At 31.8% G+C, this 18,896-nt stretch overlaps 2 protein-coding genes across 2 annotated transcripts in view; both read left to right on the top strand.

Moving 5' to 3' along the window:
- The window catches only part of rdgA (retinal degeneration A), a 734,186-nt gene that overhangs the window by 275,076 nt on the left and 440,214 nt on the right, over positions 1-18,896 (top strand). The gene's annotated exons all lie outside the window — the stretch shown is intronic.
- LOC141397721 (farnesol dehydrogenase) lies at positions 14,655-15,951 on the top strand. The gene is made up of 2 exons (XM_073974364.1): positions 14,655-15,631; positions 15,702-15,951. Exons 1-2 carry the CDS (start codon positions 15,059-15,061, stop codon positions 15,876-15,878), a joined length of 750 nt encoding a protein of 249 aa, XP_073830465.1. The 5' UTR covers positions 14,655-15,058; the 3' UTR covers positions 15,879-15,951.

Below are 18,896 nucleotides of genomic sequence, written 5' to 3'. Positions count from 1 at the left end.
AAATTGAAAAAATTGCATTAAAGCAATAAATCGCTATTGACCAAAAAGTGGGCCGTAAACTCGGATATTGAATACACTAAGCATGAGTTGTGATCGGCTTTAAAATGCGAAATTCAGGACGGGTATTGGTTTTTCTTTCATCCCACGAGACAACGACGAACATACCGTGAGTCACATTCAAAAGTATCCACTTCAGTTCCTTTCACTAAAACTGTGATTGCTATGAGTAAACTTTAGTCAAAAAAAAAAAAAAATGAAAATATTATAAAATCTTTTACACCTGGGAAGTTTTTGCAGATTCTGAAACTAGAATGCTCATACATGATAAATATCAAGAAACAAAAAAATCGGCGGAGGGATTTTCAAATAAATCGCGATTTGAGTACACATTTTTAGGGGTTTTTTAGGTTTTCATGATTTTGCTTGGAAACCGCGAGTCCTATGTAAATGGGCCTAACGAAAGTCAGTGCATTGTCTCAATTTGAACTTATATATCTCAAAAACGGTAAACCTACGAAAATATCATAAAGGTCAGTCTTGTGGAGAATTCACAGCTACAATATTTTCCTTAGGTCCATTTACATAGGGCTCGCGGTTTCCAAGCAAAATCGTGAAAACCTAAAGAACCCCTAAAAATGTGAACTTAAATCGCGATTTATTTGAAAATCCCTCCAATCGATTTTTTTGTTTCTTGAGATTTCTCATCTATGAGCATTGTAGTTTCAGAATCTGCAAAAACTTCCCACGTGTAAGCTCTTTCCATGTCTTAATTTAAAATTATTGAAATAAAATTAGCAATATTCTGGTAAATTCAGATAAAACAAGTAAAAAAGTATCAGTGGGTTTTGCTAAAGGATCTTCAAACGGACCCTAAACCATGATCTGTAGGAAATTATGACGTATCTGAAATACATTTCAGGCGTATATTACATACGTCAGAAACTTCGTAAACCTAGGAAAAAACAAGGTTTTTGACAGAATAAACTTTCGAATTTTATAACCTAAAAATCGATATTTTTATACCCTCAGTAATTATGCTAACGAGGGTATATACACTTTAATACGGGCAAAATGTGCCTCATCGAAATAATGGTTTTAGACCCCAAGTATGTTTGGATGAAATCCGTTTCAGACAATTTGAAGTTGATTTAGCAATGTCCGTCCGTCTGTCTACCTGTCTGTTTGGCTGGAGCGCACGATAACTCTCGAACGGATCAACCGATTCGGTTTAAAATTTGGCTTTCGTAATATTTTGTCCAAACTTAGTTTAAGTTCGAAGATGGGTTATATCGATCCACTCCGACCCGTTCGTCTGTCCATCTGCCTGTCTGGCTAACTGGTGCGCACGATAACTCTGGCGTTAGTAATATTTTATACAAACTTTGTTTAAGTTCGAAGATGAGCCATATCGGTCGAAAATGTTCGGAAAAAATTGTGCGCACGATAACTCTTAAAGCTACATAGTGCATACTGTGCACATCGTGAAATTTCCACCAGACATAGATGAGATTCCAATATGGACTTTATCGGTACATTCCTTCGTGTACCTCCCACACAAAATTTCGGAAAATTTCAGTTTAGGACCTGCTCTCGAATCACTTGGATTTTTATTGTAACAACTTGTATTCGCTGCCCACATTTTTACCAGTGGCAAGAGTGGACTTCCTGAGAAAATAATCCGAAAGGTTTAAAAACCCCATATGACACCATGTGTAATGGTTGAATCGCACGATAAATTTCGAACGGATTAACCGATCCAAAGTTTAATTTGGTAATATTTTGTCCAAACTTAGTTTAAGTTCGAAGATTGTTCATAACGGCCCACTCCCTCGGATACCTCCCCCACAAAACTTCAAAAATTTTCGCAAAAATTATGCCCACGATAACTTTCGAAGCGACTATCTTTTGGAAATTTTTACCAAAGGTACTCCTAGTAGCGATATGATGTTTTTCGTGGGCAAGTCCATGTTTCCATATCCATATCGGGAGGAATGACTCCCAAAATAAGACACTCTTCCAAAATGGACTATGTCGGCCCATTTCTTTTGGTACCTCCCCCACAAAACTTTTTAGATTTTATCCTAATCCATATCTTTGTTGGCAAATTCATGCTCCAAAAAATTCTGAAGACCGCCTAAATACATTCCTATTTTTTGGGAAAATGGTGTTTCAATTCACACAACCTGAGGGTATACCTCTGTCGGCAATGCTGACTAATACTTTTTTACTTGTTTTATTTTCATATGTATCCTTCATCCTTCGATTTAACCATTCACATATTTCACAAAATTCTTCGATTGCTATAAATGAACATTACCCTACAGCTTTTATTGCCTCAGCCATTTACACAATCAAAGAATTTTTAAAATCAATACAGCATGTAGGTTGGCTGGATGGCCCGACTGATCAGTTGTGCCATATGTGAAGTGAATAATTGTTCATAACAACCATATTATTGTTTTATCATACCATATTTCTCTGGCCATTCATTTGTTTGAACTGCAACAACCTGTGGCTTTATGTCGGTTCCTAAAAATAGCTCACCAACCATTGTCACAATTTGCAACCATTATGACAATGGTTGCACATTGATTTCAAAAAGGGGTGTGGTAATATCAGTTGAGGTAAATTATATATTTCTATAAAGACTCTCTTCAATAGTAAAATTCTGTAACAAAAATCCGTAAAATTAAAACGCGGCTTCTATAGATACCCCTTCAGGACCTCTATAGAAACTTCCTTCTGGGTTTTTTTATAAAGACTACCTTTAAAGGCTCACTTCAGGACATTTATAAATACGTCCTTCAGGACTTAAAGACGTACTATAGTTATTCTATATAGACATTCTCGTCTGTAAAGATTCCCTCAAATAGTCTTGGTTCCCTAAGTACACATTTCCCATGTAAATACTCCTCCTCACTTTCGATACTCGTGTCCATCCACATCGGTTAGTGCCTGTTTTAAACAACTGCCACAAATATAAGCTCATAAAAATGGCAATATGAAAAAGAATATAAATTATACTGTCAACAATGGTTAAAAAGGACACATACACCCACATACCCCCCAAGCTCAACCATGCATACCGCCACCACAAGGAGACCTGAAAAGGCACATAACAAATGGTCATTTGTTGCATTTGTATTTTGCTCCCTCAATGGTAGTTTTTAATATACTTCATCGTTGTCACTCGTTGGTGGGACTTTATCTGTAGTTGTGCCACCAGCAGCTTGTAGAAATCAAACGGACGAACAAATATGAATTTCCAAAACAGAAAAAATCTACATTTTAATGTTGACAACGAAGGAAACTTTTGCCACGCATACAACGAACGACACACCTGTAGAGAACGACAATGGTCGGTCATAAAGTATGCAACACATGTTTTTTTCTTCGGGTTGTTTGTTCTCAATCTATTTGTCCTTTGTAGGGATATTTGAAAATGTATAGATGTGTGCGTGTGTAGAAGTTGTAAAAGTTCTCATATTTGCATACGCATGGGTGTCCTTTTGTTCGGAAAACAGAAATGGTTTGTTTTAGTTTCAATTGCATTATTTTTATTTAGAGTTTCTCTTTTTTGTGTATTTTGGATGTGTATAAAAGTGTGGAAATCTCTAGGGATGTCCCTTCATGACTTCCTCCAAGCCCTCTATATAGACTCCCCTGAAGGGAGTTTTTATAGACGCCATGAAGGCAGTCTTATAGGGCCATCAGAGCGTCGATTATTTGAAGAATATTTTTTCAAAGGATTATTTAAGATATATTTGTTCAAGGCCCATATTTTTGTTCAAGGCCCATCTGAGCGTGGATTATTTAAAATATATTTTTTCAAGGGCCATCTGAGCGTGATTAATTGAAATATATTTTTTCAAGGGCCATCTGAGCGTGATTAATTGAAATATATTTTTTCAAGACCCATCTAAGCGTGGATTAATTAAAAAATATTTTTTCAAGGCCCATGTGAGCGTGGGTTACTTAAAATAATATTTTCAAGGCCAATCTTAGCGTGGATTATTTAAAATATATTTTTTCAAGGCCCATTATTATTTAAAATATATTTTTTCAAGGCCCATCTGAGCGTGGATTATTTAAATATATTTTTTCAAGGCCCATCTGATTATTTAAAATATATTTTTTCAAGGCCCATCTTAGCTTTTATTATTTTAAATATATTTTTTTTTCTAGGCCATTCTGAGCGTGGATTATTTAAAATATATTTTTTCAAGGACCATCTGAGCTTGGATAATTTAAAATATACTTTTTCAAAGCCCATCTGATTATTTAAAATATATTTTTTCAAGGCCCATCTTAGCTTGGATTATTTAAAAATGTTTTTTCAATGCCCATCTGAGCGTGGATTATTTAAAATATTTTTTCAAGGACCATCTGAGCTTGGATAATTTAAAATATACTTTTTCAAGGCCCATCTGATTATTTAAAATATATTTTTTCAAGGCCCATCTTAGCTTGGATTATTTAAAAATGTTTTTTCAATGCCCATCTGAGCGTGGATTATTTAAAATATGTTTTTTCAAGGCCCATCTGAGCGTGGATTATTTAAAATATATATTTTCAATTCCCGTCAGAGCGTGGATTATTTAAAATATATATTTTTTCAAGTCCAATCTGAGCTTGGATTATTTAAAATATATTTTTAAGGCCCATCTGAGCGTGGATTATTTAAAGAATATTTTTTCAAGGGCCATCATCAGAGCGTGGATTATTTAAAGAATATTTTTCAAGGGCCATCATCAGACCGTGGATTATTTAAAGAATATTTTTTAAGGGCCATCATTAGAGCGAGGATTATTTAAAGAATATTTTTTCAGGGGTCATCATCAGAGCGTGGAAAGATTCCCTTCAGGGCTTCTACGAAGACTCGCTACTGTAATGGGGTTAATCGCCTCAAGTGGGTCTCAAATTTTTGCTGGGTTAACTATATCCCTATGACATATTAATTTTTGTTTAAACACACTGACTTAAAAATGTATGTATTTACCTACCATATGTATTTTGTCATGTGTATTCATTACGCATGTTGTTTTTGTCTTGTTTTACTTTCTGCTTTGATTTATGTCAGAGTTTTACTTTCATTACATGCAGTTTGCAGTGGTTTACTTCCGACATGCAGGAAGGCCGAGAAATTTTAACAGAGGAACGAACGCATACATAAATTTCAACGAGTATAAATATGTATTTTCGTATTTGTCTTCTAAGAAAAAAAAACAAACAAACTTTCAAAAGTTACATAAGAATTGCAGTAATAATTGAATATAATATTGGATGATACGAAAATTTAATATAACTGAAAGTTATTTTTATCAACTTTAAAACTTATTAAATTTATTAAATTTAATTAATTTAAAATGTGATGGAAATAGAAACAAAATGATGGAAGTAACAGGAAAATTTATTTATATTTATCATCATCTTAACATTATATCCAGTTAAACATTTAAATATCCCCTTTATCTATAGCATACTTCTCGGGATGATATACATATGTATGTATGTATGTTGATAATATAAGAAGCATAATACTTTTTTTGAATGCTTCGCCAAGGGGTTTTCTTCATATTCCCAGAACACAGTAACATGAGTGTTTATTTATGCCTGTCAAGCGTTATCCTCTCTCAGCGAACACAACTGATATGTTTGCTATTGTTGTTAATTTGGCTCTCGAGTATTTTCTGAAACAGTGTTTTTTCTGACATTTCGTTTTCTTTCTTTTGGCCATCACCACTTTTGTCTTCCCATATCAATTGGGATAAACATGCCGTCATTCAATTTTCATGTGCTTAATTTTGTAAATGTCTATCCAAAAAACAGTAACTTAACAATATTTAAGTTAATATTTTTCTACCCACCTTCTAAGTTACAATGAGCAGTTCCAAACCCATGAAAGACAGTATTTGGAATTTTAATTCTTATACAAAGTGTTATTCTTTGGCTTACACGGAATACTCATACATATTTGATGTGTATATCTTTAGGCAGAAATATAATATTCCAAGAATTTCGAAGAAGATAATATGTCATTATTTTTCAATATTTTTAAGGAAACTTTACTTATTTTCTTGGAATTATGTTAATATTCTTTGAATAACCCACCCACGAAAAAATATTCTTTAAATAATCCACGCTCTGATGATGGCTTTTGTAAAAACTATTCTTTAAATAATCCACGCGCTGATGATGGCTTTTGTAAAAATATTCTTTAAATAATCCACGCACTGATGATGGCTTTTGTAAAAATATTCTTTAAATAATCCACGCGCTGATGATGGCTTTTGTAAAAATATTCTTTAAATAATCCACGCGCTGATGATGGCTTTTGTAAAAATATTCTTTAAATAATCCACGCTCTGATGATGGCTTTTGTAAAAATATTCTTTAAATAATCCACGCGCTGATGATGGCTTTTGTAAAAATATTCTTTAAATAATCCACGCGCTGATGATGGCTTTTGTAAAAATATTCTTTAAATAATCCACGCTCTGATGATGGCTTTTGTAAAAATATTCTTTAAATAATCCACGCGCTGATGATGGCTTTTGTAAAAATATTCTTTAAATAATCCACGCGCTGATGATGGCTTTTGTAAAAATATTCTTTAAATAATCCACGTTCTGATGATGGTCCTTAAAAATATTCTTTAAATAATCCACGTTCTGATGATGGTCCTTAAAAAAATATTCTTTAAATAATCCACGCTCTGATGATGGCTTTTGTAAAAATATTCTTTAAATAATCCACGCGCTGATGATGGCTTTTTTTAAAAAAATCTTTAAATAATCCACGCTCTGATGATGGCTTTTGTAAAAAAATCTTTAAATAATACACGTTCTAATGATGGTCCTTAAAAATATTCTTTAAATAATCCACGTTCTGATGATGGTCCTTAAAAAAATATTCTTTAAATAATCCTCGCTCTGATGATGGCTTTTGTAAAAATATTCTTTAAATAATCAACGTTCTGATGATGGTCCTTAAAAAAATATTCTTTAAATAATCCACGTTCTGATGATGGTCCTTAAAAAAATATTCTTTAAATAATCCACGCGCTGATGATGGCTTTTGTAAAAATATTCTTTAAATAATCCACGCGCTGATGATGGCTTTTGTAAAAATATTCTTTAAATAATCCACGCGCTGATGATGGCTTTTGTAAAAATATTCTTTAAATAATCCACGCGCTGATGATGGCTTTTGTAAAAATATTCTTTAAATAATCCACGCGCTGATGATGGCTTTTGTAAAAATATTCTTTAAATAATCCACGCGCTGATGATGGCTTTTGTAAAAATATTCTTTAAATAATCCACGCGCTGATGATGGCTTTTGTAAAAATATTCTTTAAATAATCCACGCGCTGATGATGGCTTTTGTAAAAATATTCTTTAAATAATCCACGCGCTGATGATGGCTTTTGTAAAAATATTCTTTAAATAATACACGTTCTGATGATGGTCCTTAAAAATATTCTTTAAATAATCCACGTTCTGATGATGGTCCTTAAAAAAATATTCTTTAAATAATCCACGCTCTGATGATGGCTTTTGTAAAAATATTCTTTAAATAATCCACGCGCTGATGATGGCTTTTTTAAAAAAATCTTTAAATAATCCACGCTCTGATGATGGCTTTTGTAAAAAAATCTTTAAATAATACACGTTCTAATGATGGTCCTTAAAAATATTCTTTAAATAATCCACGCTCTGATGATGGTCCTTAACAAAATATTCTTTAAATAATCCACGCTCTGATGATGGCCCTTAAAAAAATATTCTTTAAATAATCCACGCTCTGATGATGGCCGTTAAAAAATATTCTTTAAATAATCCACGCTCTGATGATGGCCGTTAAAAAAATATATTTTAAATAATCCACGCTCTGATGATGGCCGTTAGAAAAATATTCTTTAAATAATCCACGCTCTGATGATGGCTTTTGTAAAAATATTCTTTAAATAATCCACGCTCTGATGATGGCTTTTGTAAAAATATTCTTTAAATAATCCACGCTCTGATGATGGCTTTTGTAAAAATATTCTTTAAATAATCCACGCTCTGATGATGGTCCTTAACAAAATATTCTTTAAATAATCCACGCTCTGATGATGGTCCTTAACAAAATATTCTTTAAATAATCCACGCTCTGATGATGGCCCTTAAAAAAATATTCTTTAAATAATCCACGCTCTGATGATGGTCCTTAACAAAATATTCTTTAAATAATCCACGCTCTGATGATGGTCCTTAACAAAATATTCTTTAAATAATCCACGCTCTGATGATGGCCCTTAAAAAAATATTCTTTAAATAATCCACGCTCTGATGATGGCCGTTAAAAAATATTCTTTAAATAATCCACGCTCTGATGATGGCCGTTAAAAAAATATATTTTAAATAATCCACGCTCTGATGATGGCCGTTAGAAAAATATTCTTTAAATAATCCACGCTCTGATGATGGCTTTTGTAAAAATATTCTTTAAATAATCCACGCTCTGATGATGTCTTTTGTAAAAATATTCTTTAAATAATCCACGCTCTTATGATGGCTTTTGTAAAAATATTCTTTAAATAATCCACGCTCTGATGATGGTCCTTAACAAAATATTCTTTAAATAATCCACGCTCTGATGATGGCTTTTGTAGAAATATTCTTTAAATAATCCACGCTCTGATGATGCTTTTGTAAAAATATTCTTTAAATAATCCACGCTCTGATGATGGCTTTTGTAAAGATATTCTTTAAATAATCCACGCTCTTATGATGGCTTTTGTAAAAATATTCTTTAAATAATCCACGCTCTGATGATGGTCCTTAACAAAATATTCTTTAAATAATCCACGCTCTGATGATGGTCCTTAACAAAATATTCTTTAAATAATCCACGCTCTGATGATGGCTTTTGTAGAAATATTCTTTAAATAATCCACGCTCTGATGATGCTTTTGTAAAAATATTCTTTAAATAATCCACGCTCTGATGATGGCTTTTGTAAAGATATTCTTTAAATAATCCACGCTCTGATGATGGCTTTTGTAGAAATATTATTTAAATAATGGTGATGATGGCTTTTGTAAAAATATTCTTTAAATAATCCACGCTCTGATGATGGCTTTTGTAAAAATATTCTTTAAATAATCCACGCTCTGATGATGGCTATTGTAGAAATATTCTTTAAATAATCCACGCTCTGATGATGGCTTTTGTAAAGATATTCTTTAAATAATCCACGCTCTGATGATGGCTATTTTAGAAATATTCTTTAAATAATCCACGCTCTGATGACGACCCTTGAAAAATATTCTTTAAATAATCCCCGCCCTGATGATGGCGTTTGTAGAAATATTCCTTAAATAATCTACGCTTGAAAAATATTTTTTAAATATTCCACGGTCGACAACCACGTGTCTCTCTCATGAAATCAAAATTGTAGTGTGGCATTTTTGTTATAATCTAATTTTTTCTAGGATGAAAAATTAAATTTATCACGAAAAAATTAACTACTTTTTAAAGAATTTTATGCATTTCAACTTTGTTGCTTTCACTTAAACTTGTAAATGAACATCCAAACAAGAGAAAAACAAAATTTAATAAAAATTTCCAACTTTTGCTCATGAAGTCGAAAAGTATGTACATACACATGTATGTATATTTTTTGGATGTGTGTAAGTTTCGGATGAAGTTTTTCCATTTACCACGAGGGTTTCTTAATCTTGGTTTGAGCCATTAATATCCCAAGGAAATGGCGTTTGAAGAGAGAGAAAGAGGGGTGTTGACTGGTTGGTGGCTGGCAGCCCTCATCATATACACTTATTTGCCACGAAAAAGTTAAGCAATTCTTTATATGAGGTGGCCCCATTAAGGGCAAAACATGGCAAAGTACTTTAAAACAAACAGTACTTAACACTTTTTGTTGAAAATGGCAATGAGGGAAAAAGAGGAAATTATTATTCAACTTAACCTCAACAAGAGAAGAATTGGGCCAACTACAGAAAACAACAATAGGTCGTCGTTTGATATTCTTTAAAATATGTTGAGTACGTGTTTGTGATGTTTGTTGATTTTCTTTCAAAATTCAAAAATCAGCAAACTTCTTGCCGGCACCCATTCCATACATCCATCCATCCATCTACCAACATTTCCTTCATTTCCATATCTTGAAGTATGTTGCTGCTCTTTTTCCACGATTTCCATGTTCAAAAAGTAATTTTAAATTTGTAAATTTGCTGGTCTCTTGAAAACTTTTATTCCTGCGTACTTCTCTATGGCGCATGCCGCCAAGTCCATGGAATCAGCCAACCCACACATAGGCGAGGGCAAACACAACACCATCGCTTCACATCACATGCGGCTGACTGACGTTTGTTGTTCAACAAATAATTATTAAAATTCCAACAAATATTCAATATGTGCTCCATATTCTGTGGGCTTTTGGTGTAGGCATCTCTGTCATCATTATTGTCACTGACATCATCGTCATCATCATCAGCACCACCACCGTCATGACAAACACCGTCATTGTCAGCAATAATTGTAATAATGGAGATACGTAGGTGCTGGTATTCTTGTGATGCCCATCATCATTGTTTTTATGGTTGGTTGTCGGTATTTTATTATTGTTTTGGAATTTTTATTTAACCAAAAATCGAAAAAAATATTTCGTATGTCGAATTGAATATGGCACCACAAATTTGTTAATCTTTTCAAAATAGGTCTAATGAGAAATTGAATAATTTCTAAGCGAATCAATTCAAAACAAATTATTGAATTAACATTGAAACTTCTTGTTAGGCTTGGAGTGTACAAAAGGAAACAGAGGCCCCAAGAAACTTAACTTCAGACGCTACCATCGCAATTCATATAATAATGCACCATTAATATAAACTATATACTGTTGTATACAATTTTTTAATATATAAATATCTTTTCTTTATTTCAGGTAAATTCTCAGATTTTTATAACGTAAGTTTTTTTATTAATTCTTTACGAAACGTTGTTATCGGACAAATTTTGTGTAATAAAAAAGTCTTATAAGACGATTTCTTTATAGGAAAAGTTGCAAATTTTCTAACTGAAAATTAGTTATCGGACACCTTTGTTTTCATTAAGCGATTTGTTATCGAACAACTCTTCTATATAAAAAGTTGTTATCAGAAACATTTTCTATAGTAAAAGTTGTTATCGGATAACTTTTCTGTAGAAAAAGTTGTTATCGGATAACTTTTCTGTAGAAAAAGTTGTTATCGGATAACTTTTCTTTAGAAAAGTTTTTATCGGATAACAACTTGTTATCGGACAACTTTTCTACAGAAAATGTTGCTATCGAACAACATTTCTACAGAAAAAGTTGTTATCGGACAACTTTTCTAAAGAAAAAGTTGTTATCGGACAACTTCTTTATAGAAAAAGTTGTTATCGGACAACTTTTCTATAGGAAAAGTTGTTATCGGACAAGTTTTCTATAGAAAAAAGTTGTTATCGGCTAACTTTTCTATAGGAAAAGTTTTTATCAAACAACGTTTCTTTAGGAAAATTTTTTATCGGACAACATTTCTATAGGAAAAGTTGTTATCGGACAACATTTCTATAGAAAAAGTTGTTATCCGTCAACTTTTTTATAAAAAATTGTTATCGGACAACTTTTTATAGAAAAAGTTGTTATCGGACAACTTTTTATAGAAAAAGTTGTTATCGGACAACTTTTTATAGAAAAAGTTGTTATCGGACAACTTTTTATAGAAAAAGTTGTTATCGGACAACTTTTCTATAGAAAAAGTTGTTATCCGTCAACTTTTTTATAAAAAATTGTTATCGGACAACATTTTTATAGGAAAATTTGTTATCGGACAACTTTTTTATAGAAAAAGTTGTTATCGGACAACTTTTTTTATAGAAAAAGTTGTTATCGGACAACATTTTTATAGAAAACGTTGTTATCGGACAACATTTTTATAGGAAAATTTGTTATCGGACAACTTTTTTATAGAAAAAGTTGTTATTAGACGACTTTTTATAGGGAAAAATGTCATCGAACAACTTTTCTATAGGAAAAATTGTTATCGAACCACTTTTCTATAGGAAAAGTTGTTATCGAACAATTTTTCTATAGGAAAAGTTGTTATCGAACAACTTTTCTATAGGACAATTTGTTATCGAACAACTAATCTATTGCAAAAGTTGTTGGCGGAAACTTTTCTATAGAGAAAGTTGTTATCGGATAACTTTTCTACAGGAAAAGTTGTTATCGAACAATTTTTTCTATAGGAAATGTTGTTATCGAACAACTTCTTTATAAAAAAATTTGTTATCGGACAACTTTCCTATATGAAAAGTTGTTATCGGACAAGTTTTCTATAGGAAAAGTTGTTATCGAACACCTTTTGTGTGTAGGAAAAGGTGTTATCAAACAACTTTTCTATAGGAAAAGTTGTTATCGGAGAACTTTTCTATAGGAAAAGTTGTTATCGGACCACTTCTCTATAAAAAATTTGTTGTCAGACAACTTTGTTATCGAACAACTTTTCTATAGGAAAACAACTTCTTTATATCGAACAACTTTCCTATATGAAAAGCTGTAATCGGACAAGTTTTCTATAAGAAAAGTTGTTATCGAACAACTTTTCTATAGGAAAAGGTGTTATCGAAGAACTTGTTTATAGGAAAAATTTTTATCGCACAACTTTTCTATAGAAAAAGTTGCTATCGGCTAACTTTTCTATAGGAAAAGTTTTTATCAAACAACGTTTCTTTAAGTGGGGTACACACGATCAGTTTTGACTGTCAGTTTTGCTCAAATAATCGGTTGCTTGCCAGTGTGGCCGTTCATTTTTGTCAGTCATCAGGCAACCACAAAATATTTTGTGGTTGCTGGACAGTTTGACACTTATCGATATTTCCGAAAAATCGACAGTAAAAACTGATCGTGTGTACCCCGCTTTAGGAAAAGTTGTTATCGGACAACATTTCTATAGGACAAGTTGTTATCGAACAACTTTTCTATAGGAAAATTTGTTATCGAACAACTAATCTATTGCAAAAGTTGTTGTCGGAAACTTTTCTATAGAGAAAGTTGATATGGGACAACTTTTCTATAAAAAATTTGTTATCGGACAACTTTCCTATAGGAAAATTTGTTATCGGACTAGTTTTATATAGAAAAAGTTGTTATCGAACACCTTTTGTGTAGGAAAAGGTGTTATCGAACAACTTTTCTATAGGAAAAGTTGTTATCGAAAAACTTTTCTATAGGAAAAATTGTTATCGAAGAACTTTTCTATAGAAAAGTTGTTATCGGGCAACTTCTCTATAAAAAATTTGTTGTCAGACAACTTTCCTATATGAAAAGTTGTTATCGGTCAACGTTTTTATAGAAAAATTTTTTTCTTCTACAGGAAAAGTTGTTATCGAACAACTTTTCTATAGGAAATGTTGTTATCGAACAACTTCTTTATAAAAAAAATTGTTATCGGACAACTTTCCTATATGAAAAGTTGTTATCGGACAAGTTTTCTATAGGAAAAGTTGTTGTCGAACACCTTTTGTGTAGGAAAAGGTGTTATCGAACAACTTTTCTATAGGAAAAGGTGTTATCGATAAAAAATTTGTTGTCAGACAACTTTCCTATATGAAAAGTTGTTATCGGGCAAGTTTTCTATAGAAAAAATTTGTTATCGGACAACTTTTCTATAGAAAAAAGTTGTTATCGGACAACTTTTCTATAGAAAAAAGTTGTTATCGGCTAATATTCTATAGGAAAAGTTTTTATCAAACAACATTTCTTTAGGAAAAGTTGTTATCGGTCAACTTTTTTAAAGAAAAAATTGTTTTTTATACAGGAAAAGTTGTTATCGAACAACATTTTTATAGGAAATTTTGTTATCGAACAACTTCTTTATAAAAAATTTTGTTATCGGTCAACTTTCCTATATGAAAATTTGTTATCGGACAAGTTTTCTATAGGAAAAGTTGTTATCGAACACCTTTTGTGTAGGAAAAGGTGTTATCGAACAACTTTTCTATAGGAAAAGTTGTTATCGGTAAAAAATTTGTTGTCAGACAACTTTCCTATATGAAAAGTTGTTATCGGACAAGTTTTCTATAGAAAAAAATTGTTATCGGACAACTTTTCTATAGAAAAAAGTTGTTATCGGCTAACTTTTCTATAGGAAAAGTTTTTATCAAACAGCATTTCTTTAGGAAAAGTTGTTATCGGTCAACTTTTTTATAGAAAAAATTGTTATCGGACAACTTTTTATAGAAAAAGTTGTTATCGGACAACTTTTTTATAGAAAACGTTTTTATTGAACAACGTTTCTATAGAAAAAGTTGTTATCGGAAAACTTTTCTATAGACAAAATTCTTATCGGTGTACTTTTCGATAGGAAAAGTTGTTATCGGACTACTCATCTATATAAATAGTTGTTAACGAATTACTTCATTATTACAATAATCCTTAAGTGGGGTACACACGATCAGTTTTGACTGTCACTTTTGTTCAAATAATCGGTTACTTGCCAGTTTGGCCGTTCGTTTTTGTCAATCATCAGGCAACCACAAAATATTTTGTGGTTGCTGGACAGTTGGACATTTATCGATATTTCCGAAAAATCGACAGTCAATACTGATCGTGTGTATCCCGCTTTAAACTCATTTTAAATTCTACAGTTATAATTTTTTGACGAATCTGGCATCATTGAGAATAAGACTAAATCTTTAAAAATAGTTTTGTTTATTTTCTCTGTAAGTTTACGAGATAAGTATCGATGACAATGTATTGCTGCTGATAAAGAAATAAATACTTATCGGCAGAAGTTATAACAAGTGACGTGGTATATAACACATGTTTCTGCCACTTCAGACGCTTGCATTCGCAGTCTATACCCGCTGCTGACTCATGTTATCAGCTAGCCAGTCAATCAGCCAACCGGCTGATAGCATTATGGAAAAATAAACACAAAATTTAAACGTTTTTCGTTCAATTAGTTGCGATTAGATCGCCATAGCTTAAGTACATCTTTCGCGAATTTGTTTCTTGTTATTCCCAAATGGAACGTTGGCAAAATCGTGTAGCAGTTGTAACAGGTGCCAGCTCCGGTATTGGTGCTGCCTGTGCCAAACTAATTCTGGCAGCCGGAGTTAAAGTTGTCGGTTTAGCTCGTAGGGTAGAACGTATGGAAGAATTGAAAAAATCTCTTCCTACGGAACAACAAAATCGTTTCTTCTACAAGAAATGTGATGTTTCCCAAGAAGATGATGTCAAATCGGCATTCCAATGGATTGATGAAAAGTTGGGTGGTACTGATATTTTGGTAAATAATGCCGGTACCATACGTGATGGTAATCTTGTGGACATGCCCATGAAAGATATCAAGGATGTGGTGAACACTAATTTTATGGGTGCCATTTATTGTACCCAAGGTGCTTTTAAGAGCATGAAGGCACGTAACGTGGCCGGACATTTGATATTTATTAACAGTACCGCTGGCTTGGCTGGCTATAATCCAGGTCCAGATTATCCAAGCTTAAATGTTTACACCCCCACTAAATTTGCACTGAATGCCATTAATGAAATTTGCCGCCAAGAACTTATGACCCTGAAGACTAAGGTTAAGACCACAGTGAGTTGAGAAGTGATTTTTCTTTAGAGATAATGTGGAATGAAAATATTGTTATACATTTTCCCTCTAGAATATTAGTCCCGGTTGGGTATCCACTGAAATTGTTCCCGATGAAACTAAAGAAATGTTGGGAGATGTTATTCTTCAAGCTGATGATGTTGCGAATGCTGTTATCTATGCCCTTTCCAGTGGTCCCCACTGTCAAGTTCAAGAGATTACCTTGAGAGCTGTTGGTGAATGGTATTGAACTGTGTGACAAAATTGCTTTAGACTGATAAAAACAAAAAAAAAAAAATAAACAAAAATCTCAAAGTGTAAAATTTTAATAAGCAATTATTTTGATAACGTCAACAAACAATAGGAACAAACATTTTTTAGTGAAATGCGTATGTAGATTTTTAGCAAGTGCAAGTTGAAAGAAATAGTATAGATATCTAAAGAAAAAGGTGCTATCGATGAACATTTTTATGGGAAAAGTGGTTATCGAAGTATTATTCAAGACACAAAAGTTGTAATCGAACAACTTTTCTATACGGAAAGTCGTTATCGAAAAATTTTTCTGTAGGAAAAGTTGTGGTCGAACAATTTTTCTATAGGAAAAGTTGTTATCGAACAACCTTTCTATAGGAAAAGTTGTTATCGAACAACTTTTTTATAGGAAAAGTGGTTATCGAACAACCTTTCTATAGGAAAAGTGGTTATCGAACAACCTTTCTACAGGAAAATTTGTTATCGAGCAACTTTTCTATGGGAAAAGTTGTTACCGAAAAACTTTTCGATAGCAAAAGCTGTTATCGAACAACTTTTCTGTAGGAAAATTTGTTATCGAACATTTTTTCTATCAAAAGTTGTTATCGAATGACTTTCCTGTAGAAATAGTTGTTATCGAAAAACGTTCCTATAGCAAAAGTTGTTATCGAATAACTTTCCTGTAGAAAAAGTAGCTATAGAACCATTTTTCTATAGGAAAATTTGTTATCGAATTTGTTTCTATAGGAAAAAATTGTTATCGAACAATTTTTCTATAGGAAAAGTTGTTATCGAACAACCTTTCTATAGGAAAAGTTGGTATCGAAAAACTTTTCTATAGCAATAGTAGCAAAAATTGTTATCGAAAAACTTTTCTACAGAAATTTTCTATAGGAAAAGTTGTTATCGAACAATCTCTTTATAGGAAAATTTCTTATCAAACAACTTTTCTATAGGAAAAGTTCTTATTGAACAACTTCTCTATAGGAAATTTCTATAGGAAATTTCTTATCGAACGACTTTGTTATCGAGCATTTTTTCTAAAGGAAAAGTTCTTATCGAACAACTTTTATATAGGAAAAGTTGCTATCGACCAAGTTTTCTATAGGATAAGTTGTTATCGAATAACTTTGATATAGGAAAAGTTGTTATCGAACAAGTTTCTATAGGAAATGTTGTTATCGAATGACTTTCCTGTAGAAAAAGTTGTTATCGAAAAACTTTTCTATAGCAAAAGTTGTTATCGAATAACTTTCCTGTAGAAAAAGTTGCTATCGAACCATTTTTCTATAGGAAAATTTGTTATCGAATTTGTTTCTATAGGAAAAATTGTTATCGAACAATTTTTCTATAAGAAAAGTTGTTATCGAAAAAAATTTCTATAGGAATTTCGAACAATTTCTTTATAGAAAAATTTGTTATCGACAAACTTTTCTGTAAAAAAATGTTATCGAACTTTTTTCTATGGGAAATGCTGTTATCGAACAACTTTTTTTAAGAAAAAGTTGTTATCGAACTAGTTTTATATAGGAAAAGCAGTTTTTATAGAAAAAGTTCTTACGAACAATATTTTAATAGGAAAGTTTGTTATCGAACACCTTTTCTTTGAGAAATTTTGTTTTGTTGTTGTTGTTTTCTATAGGCAAAACTGTTATGGGAACCCTTTTCTATACGAAAAGTTGTTATGGAACAAACTTCTTATTGGGAAAGTTGTTATCGACCAACGTTTCTATGGAAAAAGTTTTTATCGAACAACTTTTCTATGGGAAAATTTGTTTTCGAACAGCTTTTCTATAGCAAAGATTGTTGTCGAACAATTTTTTATAGTAAAATTTGTTATCGAACTTTTTTAATATGAAACGTAGTTATCGGGCTACTTTTCAATAGGAGAGATTGTTATCGAACCACTTTTCAACAAGAAAAGTTGTTATTGAACAAAGCATCTACTTTAAAAGTTGCTATAGAACAACTTTTGAATGAGAAAAGTTATTATCGAACAACTTTTAAATAGGAAATGTTCTTATCGAACATCTTTTCAGTAGGAAAAATTGTTATCGAATATACTTTTCTGTAGGAAAAATTTTATCGAAGCTCTGTTGAAAAGAAAATATTGTTATAGAAATACTCTAAAGTTATGGGACAACATTGGCATTTTCCGTTAAATATTCTATAGGAAAAATTGTTATCAGCCATCTTTTAATTATTTATTTCAAATTTTATTTATAATACAAAACCAATATGGCCATAGATATGAATGAATATAAACTTAAGGTCATATTAAATTCCATTTACCACATAATAATAAGAATTAAATATTAATGCAATTAATTTTGCATTCTTAATTGATATTTTGCATTTTCTCACACAATATTCGCGTATGTTGTGGAAGAGTGAGCTTTAAGGATGTATTGATTTCGTTTTGTGTTTTTTTTTTCCTTATAATAAATTCACTGCGTCATTATCCTTATTCAACGACTATTTTACACCAATCTCATCATCATTGTTATCATTTCCTTGGCAATGTGCCATTTTTTATTTCGTCCATTTTTTCAACGTTAATGGTCAGGGATGGAAATGTTGTTGACGATTGTAACATTTATAAACGTCATAAATATACATACAAAAATTACAAATTCTCGTATGTTACATGAAAAAATCTTGCTGATTCTAGATTCCACAATAATCAAGACTAAATTTTATACGAAAAAAACACATTTCTAAGTTTGCACTGTAAAAATTACAATTGTATATTTTATAGATAAAATTTTAGCGTTTTTTGTCTATAATGGTATCCCTTCTCCACCATGTCATCTCATATAATTATTAAAATACCACTGTCAATATATTTACCGCCATGTTGTCATCATGGTATTGCGGCTCTTAATGTCGAGATAAATGTTGTTGTGGCATGTCCTGCTGTCGAACAGACCAAACCAATAAAAACGCACACATGTCATATACGGGATAAATAACCAAATTATTGATATAAATTGTAATATAATTTATTTACTTCTTT

The sequence above is a fragment of the Musca autumnalis genome, unplaced genomic scaffold (genome assembly GCF_047663935.1).
Source record: "Musca autumnalis isolate F117 unplaced genomic scaffold, ASM4766393v1 scaffold_3, whole genome shotgun sequence".
Lineage (NCBI taxonomy): Eukaryota > Metazoa > Arthropoda > Insecta > Diptera > Muscidae > Musca > Musca autumnalis.
Note: the sequence above shows the minus strand (reverse complement) of the source record. Positions and strands in the feature narration are given on the sequence as shown.